Source organism: Aotus nancymaae, unplaced genomic scaffold (genome assembly GCF_030222135.1).
Source record: "Aotus nancymaae isolate 86718 unplaced genomic scaffold, 86718_ANA_hifiasm-v0.15.2.pri h1tg000011l, whole genome shotgun sequence".
NCBI classification, from domain to species: Eukaryota; Metazoa; Chordata; class Mammalia; order Primates; family Aotidae; genus Aotus; species Aotus nancymaae.
The window spans coordinates 2,501,867-2,519,475 of record NW_026988422.1 but is presented as its reverse complement, the minus strand read 5'-3'; the positions used below and the strand labels follow the sequence as shown (position 1 = coordinate 2,519,475).

Genomic DNA, 17,609 nt, shown 5'->3' with positions numbered 1-17,609 from the left:
TAGAAACGTCTCCTCTGCCTTCTCAATCTGTAATCCTACCCAGCCCAGATGAGCCTCAGACTGAACCCGGTAAATACATTATTTTGTATATCATATGTGAGGTGAGTGTTTGCAGAATGTCAGTATGGTCACCTCAAGCCATCAGAGGCCCTGACTTTATCACTCTGCCCACAGTCTTTGATGGGTAATCCTACCTGTCTGATGTCCCGCTATCATTGATAATTACTCAAATGGCAGGGTTGTTCTTTAGCATATGGTTGAAAACACCTCTCAGCTACTCTGCAAGTGTTTAATTCAGGGAATAGGAATGCTTCTGGGGAAGAACATTTATATTCTGATTTTAATTCTGATTCATCTTAGTTAGTTTTACAAGTTCTATGATCATGTAAAAAGTAATGTTAAGCTTTCTAATTTGCTTTTGATATTAAAAGAAACCTCTAGAAACAGGTTTGACTGTGCAATCCACATGAAAGGGGATGTACTGGCCAGTCACCTTGTAGTTCTTCAGATACCTGACTTCTTTCCACTCCTTTCTGCACTGCTTTGGCCATTTCACTGCATACAAATAAGAAAAACTGAAATCAAACCAATTAATTTGGCTTCTCATAAAGGTTTGCATAGTATTAGAGTTTGAAATGAAAGAAAAATAATCAACATGAATATCTAAATGTGCCTCTTAATTATAAAAAATTCTCTTAATAGCTATAGTTTCAATGGAACAGAAGGTTGTAAATAAGCCCAAACTTCTTTTTTGACTGTCATTAAATATTTTTATATGGCTCTGCTTCCAGGGGAGACGTGGATATTAAGTTTACTGGTTGTCTGCTAAATATCCTACTAAATGTTGCCTATAAACCCTACAGTTTTTTAACCAAAAAAAAAAAAAAAAAAAAATCTACATTGACTAAAATAATGGACTCTATCAGTTATAGCAAACTTTTCCAAATTTTGTTCTTAATAACTATAATTAATATTATTGGAATGTCTACTTGCAATTAGTGCTATTAGTGATTCTTATCTCATTCTGTATCATTTTTTGTGGAATTGCTTCATGACATGCCTAACCTTCACATGGTCTTTCTTATTTTCTGGGGAAAGTAAGTAGCACAGCAGTTAGGACCTTAGCAAGTAGGGTAGTTGAGAATCAGAAAATCACGAACTATGAGAAACTCTAGAATCACAGAATTTTAAGATCAGGAGGCTTCTTAAAAATGGTGTCACTTTTGATGAAGAACCTGAGACTGTGTACCCAGTGATTAGCAAAGGGAGCTCTAAACCCCTAAGTTCCAGGCTTCTAAACCAGGTCATCTCCAACATCTATCAGTATTCATCTCTCTACAGGAAAGAAGATTCCACTGAAATCATTGTATACCTTGCATTTTTTCATTTAGTATCGGGAAGAAGATTCTGCAGACTCCTTCAGAAACTTCTGGTGTCAAATAACCCTGATTTTCAGCAAGTTTTTCTTAAGGTGTCTGACGCTGACCATGTTTCTCCTTACTTTTTTTTTTATCCCAAACACACTTTAGTTCAACCAAATGAGGTATTTCCACAAGCTGCCAGCTTGCATCTGATAATTCTTTTCCTTCAGCAGGATAGATTTTTCATTTTTTCGGTGAAGAAAAAATTGATTTTTATACTGAATGTCCTAGAATTTCTTTAGGATTTGCCCAGCAAAGGAATAACTCTCCATAGAAAATATCCTTGGTGTTCAATTTCTCTTCCCCTATATATGCAATTAAAACTGCATTTTGTTTAGTATGATTAATGTTACCCTTGGCACTTGCTATTAAAATATATGGAACATAATATGTTAACTTTGTTTTTGTTTTTATTTAGAAAACATGTATTTGCACTTAAAATAGTACAACTAAGTATTCTGATAAAATTATGTGAACTTACAAGGATGAATTCTTGTTATTATGAAATTTATCTTCAAACTATTTAAAAGGTATTTGATGTCAATATTTCTGAAATCTCAAGCTTCATTGTGCCAGCCGAACATCTTAGATATCATTTAATGTGACTTTTGTTTTCTGTTATACAAGAAAGTTATCTTCCTATACTTTGCAGATCTTTGAGAGCGTTCATTGTTGGGTATTGAGGTCGTCAGTCACTCAGTAAACATCTTTGAGCTTAGGTACTGCCATTCTTGAAGGGCTCAAGATTTCCAAACCTGTATTCTTTCTTTTAGCTCCCAAGCAGACACCGCGTGCTCCTCCTAAGCCAAAAACATCACCACACCCAAGAATCCCACAAACACAACCAGGTAAATATATATTTTACATTTTAGCTTGAAAAGTTTGAGGTTAGTGGGATTATTCTAGCAAATTGTTTATTAATAGTTATGATAGCAGATTGAGTCTTTAACACTTATAAAACAAGTCTTTCTCTATAACCTAATAAATATTTAAATTTATTTTGGGACTTGGTAAAAAAGTACATCGTCGGAAGAGCTTATTCCACAGAGCTTCCCTTAATGTTGTGTCATTGAAGATAAGATGGATGTGAATGGCATGTCTTGGAAAAAGTAGCCTGCCTACTTCCTTTTCCTTCCCCAGCCTGAGACGACACTCCTGTCCCTTCCACTATTTCTGAATGTGCTTCCTTCTGCCAATCATCTAATTTAAAATTTTCATCAATACATGGCCTGTCTACAATAAATATCTAAAGTACACCCACCCAGGATACCAGGAAAGGAACCTTTGCTACCATTGATCTGGTCTAGGGAAAGGAAAATGTTTAGCACCATCACATTATGAGTGACCCAGGTAATGACTCTGGATTCCCACCACAAATATTTCACTCACACCTCAGAATCTCTGCCATCAGGTACTGTCATTCTTGTTTTTCTGCAAGGAGAACAAAAAACCCTATAGTTTTAGGTGTGGTCTCTAATATCAATTGAGAGAAATGTTACCTATCATTAAACCTTCAATTTTGAAGGAAAATTCCACAAAAGTCATCATCTTACTCTGATGCTTTGTAATCTGAAATTTTGCAGTTTCTCGGATTTCGCTGTTGTAAAATCATCTGGAAGTCTAACTGACCTATTTCTAGAGCTTAAGGTTTAGTTTTCTGTCTGACTCCTATATGAGTAATGCTTTGTTTTATAGGTGTTTACACTATACCTTGGCACACCTTATGTGTTAAGCATAAGATTATTTTATGTTCCATATTCAGCTAATGATTTTAAATTTGCCTTATTTAGCATAATTGTCAATATGTTGTAATTCATTACTAAAACTTAGCTATAAAAATTTATTCTGATAAATATATGAAGGCACCAAGGCAACATTCCCCCAAATAACATGAAATTTTAAATAACAATATGTTTGAAACATTAACATACTAAAAGTCTCAGAAAAATAACTAATGATTAGTGAATAATAATGAATAGGGATAAAAACATATCAAAGTTTTAAGAATATAGCAAGTTATTAAATAGACCAAGTATATTAAATTTGTTATTATAATAGGAAACTAAAATCGGACTTTAAAAATCAACAGACAAAACTATATGAGAAGAAGCTCTCAGCTTGGATTTGAATATAAATCTGAGACCAAAGGAGAAAAGCAATGGAAAGAAGAAAGCATGAAAACTTGAATGTTGAACTATAAAAGATGAAAAATAAATACTAAAAGTTAAGACACTCAGGCAGGAATCATGGTCAATAAAAAATTTTTAAGGCACAGGAGATAGGAAGTAATAGGAAAACTTTATCTGCAACTTTATCTTTTTGAGCTGTACTTTGTACTTATTAAAATGCAGCATAGTAAATAAGAAGCTTGCTCTAATTTTCCATTATCGTACTATATTCTAAGTTTCAAACAGTTAACAACTATCCCTGCTTATACTTTTTATCGACATGGGATGTGGATAAGCAGAGTAGAGAACTACCTCCCGGAGAACTAAGACCTCTCTTGGTGCTCTTCTGACACGTCTCCAGCTCTACGTGCTCAGAGTTAAGGTTTTGCCCCTAAACCCGGTACTGCCCCTGCCATTATGGTCAGGGTTCCCCATTGCCCCAGAAGTATGACACCCCCAGGAATAATCATAAGGCGACTCTTACCACTGTGGTATTCAAACAGTGTTTAGATTTCACCTAGACTCAAATTCACATCCTCATGAACCAAATACTTTGTTTACCAGGTCCTGTGCGTTATATTTCAGAAAACAGGGTAAATGACGTGTGTTTTAATACGTATTAGTGTCCTAGAGAAATAAACTCTTCTGAAAAAGTCTAAAAATGTAAAACGTAGTGCTGAGGTCAGGACAGAGTTATGTTTTATTGTGATATATCAAAATTTATTCTGAGAGAGATCAGAAGTAATAAACTTGGACTTCTTGGCCTGTATGGAAGAGGAAGTCAGTCTCAGATTCACTGTACAGCACTTCCATTCTGTAGATTCCTGGGCCTAACACAAGCTTCATCCAGTGAGGCCTTTAGAAAAAACCTTCCAGCCATTCAGTTGAATTATCTATTACATTGAATGAGGAATCTGGACAAATTGAGCCCATACTCCATGTCCACACCAAAATGAAAGTGGCTTTTCTCCTCATCTACCTTGAAAGAATGATTTAGAATTCAGAGCAAAGAACTCCCTCGCTAGAAAATAGGTACCATTTAACTTGGAGTCTAAACAGGAGGAGGTCTGGCTCATCAGAACTCTGTCTTCCTTATGAGTTCCTTTCTACACCAAGAGCTGTCTTGGCTTTGCGGTCATCCTTCTGCCCGCCACCCCCCACCCGCCCCCCACCCGGCATTGGGATAGATTTCAGTTATCAGGAGCAAACCAGAGAGAAAATCTGGATATCAGCAAGCTATCCAAATCCTCATGAATATTCTGTGTGTCTCTTCCCCTTGGAAAATTCTTATTTGTAGTCTTTGGAATTTCTGTAGTTTGTTTTATGTTTTCAGTTAAACTGGTTTTGAGGGGAGTTTTTGGTGAATAATTAAGTGTTTAATTCTAAATATTTCTTAAAAATTGAAATCATTTGCTTGGATTACCTACTTTAAAAATATCACCAGATTTATATTAGGGAGAAACCTGATTGGATATTCACCTAAAAGATGTATTTTTTTCTGATATAGTGTTAGAAGACAATACATTTAGAATTGAGCAAGCCAATATAACAATAGTTAGCAGTTATTTCCATTTATACTTTTTGTCAAAATAGGAGTTGGGAAGAGCAGGGTAGAGAGCTACCTCCTTAGGAGCAGACTGTTACCATTCCCATTCCACAGTGCTTCCTTAAGAGCATGCTGTTACCATTCCCATTCTACAGTGCTTCCTTAAGAGCATGCCGTTACCATTCCCATTCTACAGTGCTTCCTTAGGAGCAGACTGTTACCATTCCCATTCTACAGTGCTTCCTTAAGAGCATGCCGTTACCATTCCCATTCTACAGTGCTTCCTTAGGAGCAGACTGTTACCATTCCCATTCTACAGTGCTTCCTTAAGAGCATGCCGTTACCATTCCCATTCTACAGTGCTTCCTTAGGAGCAGACTGTTACCATTCCCATTCTACAGTGCTTCCTTAAGAGCATGCCGTTACCATTCCCATTCTACAGTGCTTCCTTAGGAGCAGACTGTTACCATTCCCATTCCACAGTGCTTCCTTAAGAGCATGCTGTTACCATTCCCATTCTACAGTGCTTCCTTAAGAGCATGCTGTTACCATTCCCATTCTACAGTGCTTCATTATCATCTTCTAGACATTTTTTCCTAAAGCTGCTTATTTTTCCCCTTAAAGATATACTGTGTAATTTTATTCTTTGTTAAAATAGTTTTTAAAATCAATTTTCCTAGAGGCAAGCTATCTTTCTTCTCACACGTGAGAATTCAAATCAGGAGTTGTCAGCAGTTTGCTCATTTGCCCTGGTGATATATCAGATCTCAGTACGCTTTTCAGTTTGCGTATCTGCCCTGGTGATATATCAGATCTCAGTACGCTTTTCTCTCAAGTCTTAACGACTCAGTGCTTTCCTCTTTGCCTCCAAATCTCTTTAAGATTATATATGCTATGCCATTGATGTGCATTGATGTGATTAATAAGTTATTTCTTTAGATTTTTCTCTTTTTTTTTTTTTTTTTTTTTTTGGAGACAGGATCTCACTCTGTTGCCTGGAATGCAGTGATGTAATCATAGCTCACTGCAGCCTCAGTGTCCTGGGCTCAAGTGATCCTCCTGTCTCAGCCTCCCAAGTATCTGGGATTGCAGGTATGAGCCACCATGCCTGGCCTAGATTTTTTAATACTGTTTTACAACAGGAAACTGGAAAAGAAGTAGAGACTTTTGGGAGAGGCCCATTTAAGTCTTTAAAATGCTGCTTAGTGGTTGGGTGTGGTGGCTCATGCCTGTAATCCCAGCACTTTGGAAGGCAGAGGCGGACAGATCATGAGGTCTGGAGTTCGAGACCAGTCTGACCAACATGGTGAAGCCCCATCTCTACTAAAAATACAAAAATTAGCCAGGTGTGGTGGTGCGTGTCTGTAATCCCAGCTACTCAGGAGGCTGAGGCAAGAGAATCACTTGAACCCAGGAGGCAGAGGTTGCAGTGAGCCGAGATCATGCCACTGCACTCCAGCCTGGGCAACAGAGCGAGACTCTGTCTCAAAAAAAAAAAAAAAAAAAAAATGCTGCTTAGTAAAGTTCAATGCTGGTTCATGAGAATTGCCCATGTTTTCCAGATTTGCTCTTAAAAAAAAAATGCACTAATGTATGTTCAATTCAGCAAATATTGATTGCCACTTATCTGCCTGGTTTCATGCTTAGTGCTATCAGGATAAAAAGAATTAGATATTATTCCAACACAGTGCAGTAGAGAAAACAGGAATAATAACTATAAAGACAAATCTCAGTAATTAATGGGCTAGTAATATAAACAAAACACAATGGAATAAGAGAAAAGTAATACATTATAAATGAATGAATTGGAGAAGGTATTATCAAGAAAAAGAGCTTTAAGATAGATTTTAATAGACAAGTAGCTATTGATGATTTTTAAGGAAGCAGAGATTCAGAGGTATAAGAAGTGCTCCATATAGCTGAGAAACAGCATGATTCAGAATGACTACCTTGCTGGCCATATGATGAGATTATTGAGAGATGGAGACTTCATGTAAATGGATTCATATGTTTGAGGGCTTTTAGGTTATGCTAAGCACTTCAGATGTTTTTTCTTTAGACAATTAGAAGCCATTAAATTTGTGTACGTTTCTTTGTGTAATCATGGGAGTGATATAATTACATCTGTATTTTAGAAAGATGGCCTTTTTTTTTTTAATGGAGTATTAACTGGAAAAAAGAGATTAGTAGCAAGGAATCACTTAGGAGATTTGCAACGATCTAGAAAGGTAAGTCTGCGAAATTGAAGTAATTGTGGTAGAAAGGAAACTAGGGGAATAATGCTGAAATGCCTTTGGCTATGGAACTACAAAGACCTAGAGAATGACCGAATGCTGTTACGGAGAGAAGGGTGACAATGCTGTTCCTGGACTGGGCAGGTGGCACATAATAATGCGGTTTACTGAGACAGGGGACACAGAGGGAGGAATAAAGATGGGCGTGTACATGCTAGGCTTGTACAGCCAGCAGAACTTTGAGTGGGAAGACTCTAACTGATGGTTGAAAATGCTTTCTGGACTTCTAAATAGAAGTCAGCATTTGGAGCACAGATTTAGGAGTCACTTGTTTACAAGTGAATCATTCTTAAATCCTGGATAACATCAACGAGGAGAAATATAGATGGAGAAAATCAGAAGCCGGAAATCAAATATTTAGGCAGGATAGTTATATTTCAGGAGTAGGCAGAGGAAAAAGAGCCTCCAGATGTTGTCAAAAAAGATAGGGGAGAACCAGGAAAGGAATTGGGAGGTGAGGCAGGAAAAGGCCTAAGGAGGGAAGGTTGGCAATGGCGTTGCAGTGGCAATGATGGAGAGGGGTCATAGAGGCTGCCAGCTTGACCGTGTATGTCCAGAATCCCACTCGGAAACCTTTGGGCTGTGTGCTTCAGAATTAGCAGTTTCCAGATTTTAGAGACTTAAATGAGTACATGTACCATTGATTAGAAACGTTAATGTGTCTTCAGTGAGCAGTATGAATAGTCTGACAAAGCAAGATAACTAAAACCGATAAACAGCTCTTGGATCAGTACAAGTTATGTTTTGTTGTTGAACAGATGAAGAGACAAGTCAGCCTTCAGAGTTCCTGGACCTAAGAATATGATTAAGGCATTGTTGCAGGAAATGTGGGAAGTGGAGGCTGGACCACAGTGGATGAAGAAGATACATCTAAAAGTTGAGGAAGCAGAGGCAAATGTATAGTTTTTTGATTAAAGGAATGACAGTAAGAGAGAGGGATTGTTTGAAGGTAAAGCCATGTCAAGGGAATAATATTTTGGGGGAAATATGAGAGCATTTGAGCTGTTTTATAGGTAGAGGGGAAGTAACTCATGGAGAAATGGAAACATAGAAAAAAACAGAAATAATGGAAAGTAAAGGGTGTCAAATGAGATGGAAGGGAGGGTGGCCCAAGAAACAGGGAAAGCCAGCAGGTGGCTTTCGACAGGGCTTCCTCTCAGACCGGCCCTCGTGGTACAAGGTTAGAATAAAGGAATAGAGAGTCTTGAGGTGAAAAGGGTATGTAGCATACACGTGTTACTTTGCTAAGAGAATCGGTCTCTCTGTAGTCTATTGCTAGGGTAGACGTTATTGCGGAATTCATATCCTAACTTTATCAAAAGGAAACACATTATTTTCTGACTTTATCTAAAGATTCATGCACATGCCTTTACACTTGTCTATGATAGATATTGGCCATTCCTACTTGTCTTGTGTTAGTTGGACTTTTCTTTGGAGTGACACGCTTTATTCGAAAAGATTGGTTAGCACAAATGGTATAAGTTGGTTAATATAAAAGTCTAAAATAATAATAATATTCTTATAAAGAAATCAAAACTGCCTTCTCAGGAAGTTGTCATCATTATTTTCATTGATGAATTTCTCCCGACATGAAAGATAAACGTTGTAGGGATCCTGCTCTAGTTCAATTTGATATACAGAGGAATGCCACATAGGAAAAAAAGAAAAAAGAAAAATAACTTGAATTTCTTGGAGCTGTGGTTGACCAAGTAGGAGAATGATTCATATTACTTTCCTGTAAATATTTCTATTTCTTTCCTTTCCACTGATTTCACCTGCTTTAGGAAGTCTGCTAAGGCCGTTTATTAAATCATCACTTCACGGTTAAAAAGAAAAGTGCCAATTTTAGCAGCTGGAATCCACATTACCCCAGCCTAAATTCCTCAGTAAACTAGAGCAGCAGTGAATAATGTATTTACAGGATGGTAGATTTATTAGCACCCCATCTCTTCTCGGCTGCTCCTTTCCTTAATCCCAGGTCCTTTTTGCTTGGTCTAGTCCTGTAACTAACTAGGGTATTTATAAACTAAAGGCTGCTTTGGATGTTCATGGCCTTCACAGAGCTAAATCAAAGTGCCTTCTCCTTCGGACTCAAGATAAACATGTTATTTCATTTATGGTTGGAAATTTCTCATATTTTACTAAATGAATCTCCCAAGAAACTACATGCAAAGGCAAAGTATTCACTATTGTGGTGGGTTTTCTCTACCCTATCAACCACTAATCTTTTTAAAGTTTCCTTTTTTAAGAAAATAAGCCATATTTTCAACTATCCTTGCATGTTACCTTTTAGCTCATAGAGGTTCTGAGTTAAGTTTCTGTTCAGTGTACCAGTTTCCACAACTGTAGTTTCACTGATACTTACCGGCCTAGTCTAAGAGCAGATGTGGTATGCAAGTTAGATATGATTCCCAAAAACAAGAAAAATAGATTGTTCATTGTATATGACCTGCTTCTACACTAATGGTAAAGTGGTGCTTGGTCACCTCATGATAAAAAAAGTTTCCTTCATCTTTCTTCTGAGGCAAGATTCTAGCCTGAATCACAATTTTTTCCCCACCATCATATAAGATACAAAGAAATTACACTGCTTGACAAAAAGATGCCGGTAGGTATGAAAGGTGTAATGTGGTAGGAAAACCTTTCATTGAGAGAGTAGGGCCGGGTAGGGCCTCCTTGTGGGGAAACTGAGTTGAAGGACTTTATTTGCGGAATGAGATTTTGTTACAGAAATCTGGTACTAACAATAGGCAGATCACCCTACTATTTTCCACACTGAGAAATGTGATACCAAGTTTCCAATCTACTGTTTTATTTTGCTAAAATAGCATTAAATAAGCACTAAAAAAGATCCTGGATTTCAGGGACTGCATATGAGTTGGCCTATTGACCAGCTGACATTTTTGTCTTTTGCTGTCATATGCTTATGTGAAGCATGCTTGACACCTAATATACTGGAAGCTGCGTCACTAAAGAAGACAAAAATGGCAACAGTTGTCATTTACTATGTAACAAGCAATGCCATTAACCTTACATGTGGTATCTTCTATTGACTGGCTGATTCCTTTTGCTTAATTTTCTCCCCCAAGTAACTGTAAGTGCCATTCAGAATGAGATTTCATCTTCTTACATATTCAAGATTTTTCCTTTCTTATTGTTTCCCTCAATTTGTAGCCATTTTTGTGCCTTGTCTAAGATATATATTTTCTGTTGCTGTTAGTGGACTTTAAGCATGAATATCAAACAGCAGCTAACCACTTCATGCAAAAACTGACTTCTATTTTGAAAACCACTTGAGGACACTCTACCTCATTGTTTTATTATGTTAGCCATCTCTTCTTCCTCAAGGAAGTCTTCAAAATGAACTGTGACTGACTTCATTTCTGTTTTACTGCCACCAGAATCTTCCCTGTACGGTAACATTCTTCCATTTTGAAGATCACAGGCATCTTCTCAACTCTGGTTGTTAACCACTGTAAAAATACTTTTGCTTCATTCATTGCTTTCTGGGATTTCGATATCTGTAGGTTAAGCTCACTCCAGTTGGGACATTTAGAGTACACAGTGTTTTATAATCTTTTTCTTTCAGCTCCAAAAGATGTGCTCCTTCCCCAGAAACCAGAGCCTGAGGTCTCTCAGAGTGAACCTGGTAAATTAATTATTTCTTCCTTCTGGTTAAGAAGTATATTTTTCAAAAAAATATATTTTGAAGTAAATATATTTTTAATTGTTGTGATATGGAAGAAATTCAGAGAAAAAAATATGGGTATAAAATGTATGTATCCTTCGGTTTAGTTGAATCATCTGGTTGAAATATTTTTTCATGGTTAGATGAGGGAATAGTACATAGGTTCATTGAGTAGATCATGCTAAAATTGTAAATATCATTGTTAACTAAGGCAGCTCTTATATCCTTTCAAAATGTAGCAGTAGCTACATCACAGCTATCGGTGTACTTTTAAGTAAAAAATGTGGGTGCCTACTCAGAATTTTCCCCAAAGTGACAGCGAATGAGAACTTTAAAGTTTTAAACTAAGTTCTCTGATTGGCATCTAATATGCAGAATTTTCTCTTATTTATCATAATTCTTAGAGAATGTTTAAATTATTAAGCCAATGCATCTAAAAAAACACAAACTCTTTTGACTCTGCCAGGTAGTAATTCTCATAAATATGTTCCTTTGGTTTGCTTTTGGCATAGTTCTGCAACCTGTTACCTTTAGATTTGAGCCACCAAAGACAGCAATAGGTAATGGTTTTCCCATATTGACCAACTCTGTTTTCTTTGGTACCATCAAGATTGTGGATCTTTCTCAAATGATCCCATTGAGACATCACTTCTCAATTCATTTCATCATTTCATTCTCATTATTATTACTCTTCCAAAATAGAAAAACAATTATTTCACTGTTGTAATTTGAAGACCACCTTAAGACAACTCATTACTGAGTTGTATCCATCTTCATTTATTTCATCTATCTCCATGTTCAAAATGAGTCCACTGTGTTTACTAATGGTGCCTGTTTAACAATTTCCATTGGCATAGTGGTTCTCAGCTGTAATGTAACGTACTAGCATGTGGCAAGTTTGAAGATACTGCAAGTAACTATCAATATTGGTCAAAATACTGAAAATCACCAGTGATTTGTTAAACTGAGCTCAAGCAGACTCAAGGAGATTATCCCAACAATGATGATATTTTCACTCATTTTGTAATCCTGTATGCTCTCTTGAATGGGGCAGAGAGGGACAGAGTTACAGCCAATAGTCCAGGACTGTGTCTAACCCACACCCCATCTCAACCAGCCATTCTCACAGATTGGTTCAAGAATAGGATGTCATGTAGTATGTGTCCTGGTGAAAAAACAGTTGAGAACCATTATTCTAATATTCCACAGTCATTTTTCTGAAAGTTGTGTGCACACTTAACTTTCTTCTTTCCTTTTTCTATTTCAAATGAAGGAATTTCATGTAATACCAATCTGGTCTGGTGCTGGCTTTGAATCTAAAAATTTACAACCTTGGTCTTTTTCCTTTTCCTTTTGCAGCTCCTCTAGAGACACGAGGCATCCCTTTTATACCCATGATTTCCCCGAGTCCTAGTCAAGAGGAACCACAGACCACTCTGGGTAAATTTTGTGTTAATATTTGTTCAAGGAGGGCCTGCCTTTTAGGAATTTCCCTTAAAGTAGCCATAATATATTATGTTCATAGATTGTTTCTAAATAATACGTTATTTTAAAAATCCATTTTACTTGATTCCTTTACATTAACTGTGTATTTGTCCTTCTAATATTTATGCTGACTTTCAATATAAGATGAGAATGTTTTAACACATCTTAAGATGTGTTAAATTGGCTCTAGTGATTAAGTGTGATTTAGAATACTTAAAAATTGTAAGTATTCATTATTAAGATTTAAATGGTTCTTAATACTTAAAAATGTTAAGTATTCTAAAAAGAAAATTGTTCCTAAATCAATGCTATTCTTTTTTGTTGCTTTTTCTGTATTTTAAACTGTATTTGGGAGGAAAAATTAGTTATCTAGTACTTACTAAGCCTTTACTGGGTGCTAAGTGCAGTGATAAGTGAGGCAGTTCTAGAAAGAAACTTTGAAAGAGGAATCCTTACCCTAGAGAGTTCACTGTCTAATATGAAGACAGGACTTAGTTACAATACTGCAGCCTCTGTGCCACCCGACACACTACATGCCTTTTTAAACTTTAAACCGTGTAACTCTGTGAAATTAGTTCTATTACTTGCCCCATTTTACGGACTAGAAAATTGAGGCATAAATGTTTTAAAAATTTGGCCAAGGTGAAACAGCTGGTGTCAGAGCCAGGATTAGAATCTACACACTTAGCCACCAGAGTGCCTAGGATTAACGTCAACGTTATACTATATTACAATGAGTGTGATAGAGAAATGAGCAGCATGTTGAACGAGCAAACTACCTGGAGACATAAGGAAAGGCTTCTCAGATTAGGGTCACTACAGCGGGTCTTCAAGTTGGAATGAGAGTTGGCCAGTCAAAGATCCAAATGGTTCTTTCAAGTTACGGACAGATGGGAAAGAGGCACAGGGCAAGGAATGGCAGTTGGACTAAACTGATGAGTGGGTAGTTGCCTGGAGAAACAGGGTAAGTTGAAAAGGTCCATTGGGATGAGCTGAACATACTTTCAAGGAGTTCAACACAAATGCATTCACTCTGTGGAAAACTCCACTTTGCCTGTCTCTTGGCTGAAAATGAACCAAAAAACCAGAGTTCCTGGCGTGGCTCCTCTGTCCTGTCCACACCGCATCCCACGTGTCTTTGTTCAAATCAGTGGCCCTATTTGCCTCTCTTCATTTCTTTTCTAATCATCCATCCTTCATGGGTGTCTACTGAAATAAAGTTACTGATCACATTTTAAAATCCTTTCAGAAGAAAATATTAAAATTGAGTGAGCAAATATATCCTAATCAAATATTCATCTGGTCTAGCTTATGTCTGCAAAATCAATGTCACCCATGATGGAAAAGTTAAAAGTACTTCTCAGAAGCCACTACTGGATATGCTGATTATTTAACTTCTACCCCCTATTTTTTTTAATATGTCTTGGTTTATTCACGTCAGAACCACTACCTGTCAGTTATCCCAAGTATATTTCTTGAGCAGAATCAAGAGAATAAAAAAGGACAGAAAACAAAAAGATAGCAGTGTATCATTTATACCAAGTACTTCCTTGGATCTAGTGTGGGCAAAGTGAACAGTGTAATTCGCTGTGTCTGTATGATGTATGATTTTAAGGTAACATGGGAATGGAAGTATTGTATGTATTTTTTTATTTTGTCAGGAGGATTATATTATATTTGTATGTCAAACATACACTCTGATTTTCACATGAGAAAAATAGAATATTTGTTTCTACGTGATATAAATATACATCTTTTCATATGATATATTTTCTTTACAGCTCATCAAAATAACATGTGAGATTTATGGGCAGGGAAGAAACATGAAAGAGATAAACACATCAAGGCAACTAGGAGACTTTCATACATGAGCCATAGCCAAGAATAGCCACAACTAGAGTAATGAAACAATGATCTTGAGCTAAAAGCTTTTGGAAATCCTTATGACAGTCATTAAAATAATAGCATAAGCAGATATCACAAACGAGAGTTATTAAAATGTACCATTAACTTTGGATTATTGTGATTACTGAGTGTATTTCTCAATGCATTTTATCCTTTTATTATTGCATGGGGCAGAAAAGAGCATGGGTTTTTTGGTCATCTTCATAATGATAATAATTTAAAACAAGCCATCTTACTGTGTTTTCTCCAGAAGAAACAGACCAATCCACCCAAGAACCCTTCACAACTAAGATTCCACGAACAACAGAACTGGCAAAGACAACTCCGGGTAATCTTCTCCCCACCTCTGGAGAATAACTTTTCCTTATTCGCTTTTAATCAGGAAAGAAATTTTCTTTTCAGAATGTCATTTCTCATCACAGTGGATTACTTGATTTTTTTTTGTCATTTTATAGGTGAAAGAAATCAGCCAAATCTGAATACTTATACGAATACAAAAGTTGAATATAGGGAAGACAAGTTCTTTCATCGGAGCTTACTTTTTTGAATGTATTGTTGACCAACTTGATGCTTATAACTAAGAATGAAGGATCTCATTTTTTCCCTACAGTTGACCTTCGTTGGCCTCATTTTCCGTATAAATAATAACTGTTAACTTCCTCTTCCTACTCCCTTTTCCTCCTGGATCTCCTCTTCCTCCTCTCTCTTTTTTTCACTTTCTCCCATCTCCCATCTCCTCCATTTGATGAAACACATTAATATTGTAGGTAAGAAAAAAAGCTATTAACAAGAAAAGTCACTTTTCAAAATTAAGATAATATCTAACATCCAGGGAGGTGATTTCCTATTTTTTATTTCTTCTCTGTGATTTTCTACTTTGGGGAGAGTGAACTCACTACACAAAGCCCTGTCTCATCTTGATGCACTCAGAATGCTCTTCCTGTTTACACTTTTCTATCCTGTTATCCTACGTAGGTTATAACACTTGTGGACTTCTAATACTTTGTCGTTGTTGTTTTTTAAATGACCCCTTCCCGTTCTGCTTCTATCAGATGGTAGAAAGCCAAAAGTAAGACAGAAAAACGAAAGCAAACATTTAGGGAGTTAGAAGACAAATAAGTGTATGCTGCCCACTGTGAGTTCTAATTTGAGGGGGAAAGCTGGTGGGAGAAGTTTGATAATGAGAGGAAACGATAATAAAAGAAATCTAATTTTAAAGTACCTATTGTGTCACTGGGGCAATATTTATTCCAAGTAAACGTGATGAAGAAAGACTCTCTATGGTAAAGCGCAGTTCCTTTAAATTTTCTAAATCTTTTTTACTTGTTTTTTTGGTTTAACTTTCATGTTTTAAACTTTTATTCAATTCATGAAATTTTTATTTGCTGTTTATTTATAATTATGCATAGAAGTCTGAAGCATAATATAATGACAGCCCTATCACGTCTCTAGGACCAGCCTCAACAATAAACAGATGTTCAGTTGTGATACATCCCCATTCCACCCTGATTTCTGTATGTTTATTATTTTATGTTTTTGCATATCTCTTTAATTTCTGGTTTAAAGAGAAGATAGCTGGGTTCTCATCATCAACCTGTTTTTACCACAAAATACATAAATATTTACAGCAAGCAGGATAAATACTCTCATTCCACACAGGTTGTGTTGCCAAATGAGAAATATTTCAGCTTTTTAGAGATTTAAGGATTTCAGAATGAAAACAAGATCATAGGCCTGTTCTTTCCTTTTTTTTTTTTTTTTTTTTTTTGGCCTTTTCTTAAAGAGAATATTAATATTGTGTCACCATTACTAGTATATATGGAATTTTAATCAAATTCCTTCAAAATATTGTATTAAATATAAATTTCACTGGTTATTGGGAGTCTATCCATGATCTCATATCATTATATAAATTGTCTTAACATGTTTGTATATGTTGACTTTTTTCTTATATCCTTAGCTCTTTTTCTATGTTTAAAATTGAAACCCTTGCCGGGCACACTGGCTCACGCCTGTAATCCCAGCACTTTGGGAGGCTGAGGCAGGTAGATCACGAGGTCAAGAGATCGAGACCATCCTGGCCAACATGGTGAAACCCCGCCTCTACTAAAAAAAAAATTAGCTGGGCATGGTGGCGCATGCCTGTAGTCCCAGCTACTCAGGAGGCTGAGGTAGGAGAATTGCCTGAACCCAGGAGGCGGAGGTTGCAGTGAGCTGAGCTCATGCCACTGCACTCCAGCCTGGCACCTGGCAACAGAGTGAGACTCTGTCTCAAAAATAAAATAAAAAATAAAAATAAAATAAAATAAAATTGAAACCCTACAGCGGTTTTCTCAAGGCCATGTATTGTTTGGTGATGAACTATATGAGTAACTTATAACCTGAATTCAAATTATATTTCAGCTCTTTTATAAAGAAATTCTAGATTTAAATGAAGACTATGGAGAAAACTAAAACAAAAATTCAGATGCAGTGGCTTTGAAATAATGTAGTACTGATTATTTCTGTGGTCTACTCTCAATCTCTTTCCTGTCCAAAGTTTTAAAACTTACATATATTCTAGAATGAGACAAGAACTATGATTCTTATTTCTTTTTAAGCAGAAGCAACTTAACATTCAGAGGGATTTCCATGGAAAGCTGAAATAGGTTAAATTAACAGAGAATCCCACCATCTCAAACTTGAAAGAAAAAAATTGCAAATAATCATCGGGCACTTTAGGGTCTGTGAGAATTAATTTTTATAGCATCAGTACCTGTGTTCACTCTGGTTATTACCAAAGTAAACGTACAGAGAATTTCAGTATGTGTCCACTGCTGTCGGCTTGAAGTATGGCAAAATTTTGCTCATCACAGTCTTTACATTGGAAGTTTATAAATGAGCTACATTATAACCTATTTCACAGGCATACTTTTTACCTTGGTAGGCAAGGCATTGCTGATTTATGGCTGTATAAATATCCACTGAATATGTGAACAAAAAATCATTAAAACGATGTAATCTACTTCCATAGCTAGCAAGAAAAATGTTTTCCAGAAAGGTTACCAAGAAAGCTGGTGGCAGGAGGAAGTATCTGATGGGGAAGTGGGGACAGAGGAGAGC

The 17,609-nt window shown here is 36.5% G+C and overlaps 1 protein-coding gene across 9 annotated transcripts in view; it reads left to right on the top strand.

The window, feature by feature from the left end:
- Positions 1-17,609, top strand: part of ABI3BP (ABI family member 3 binding protein) — a 243,215-nt gene that overhangs the window by 187,220 nt on the left and 38,386 nt on the right. For 5 of the 9 annotated variants that reach the window (XM_064374564.1, XM_064374560.1, XM_064374561.1 and 2 more), the window contains 6 exons: positions 4-69; positions 2,195-2,269; positions 11,019-11,078; positions 11,630-11,677; positions 12,477-12,557; positions 14,758-14,835. In XM_064374564.1, coding sequence (XP_064230634.1) covers positions 4-69; positions 2,195-2,269; positions 11,019-11,078; positions 11,630-11,677; positions 12,477-12,557; positions 14,758-14,835 — 408 coding nt within the window. The remainder of the gene's footprint in view (positions 1-3; positions 70-2,194; positions 2,270-11,018; positions 11,079-11,629; positions 11,678-12,476; positions 12,558-14,757; positions 14,836-17,609) is intronic. The other 4 variants (XM_064374565.1, XM_064374562.1, XM_064374559.1 and 1 more) reach the window with 3 other exon arrangements.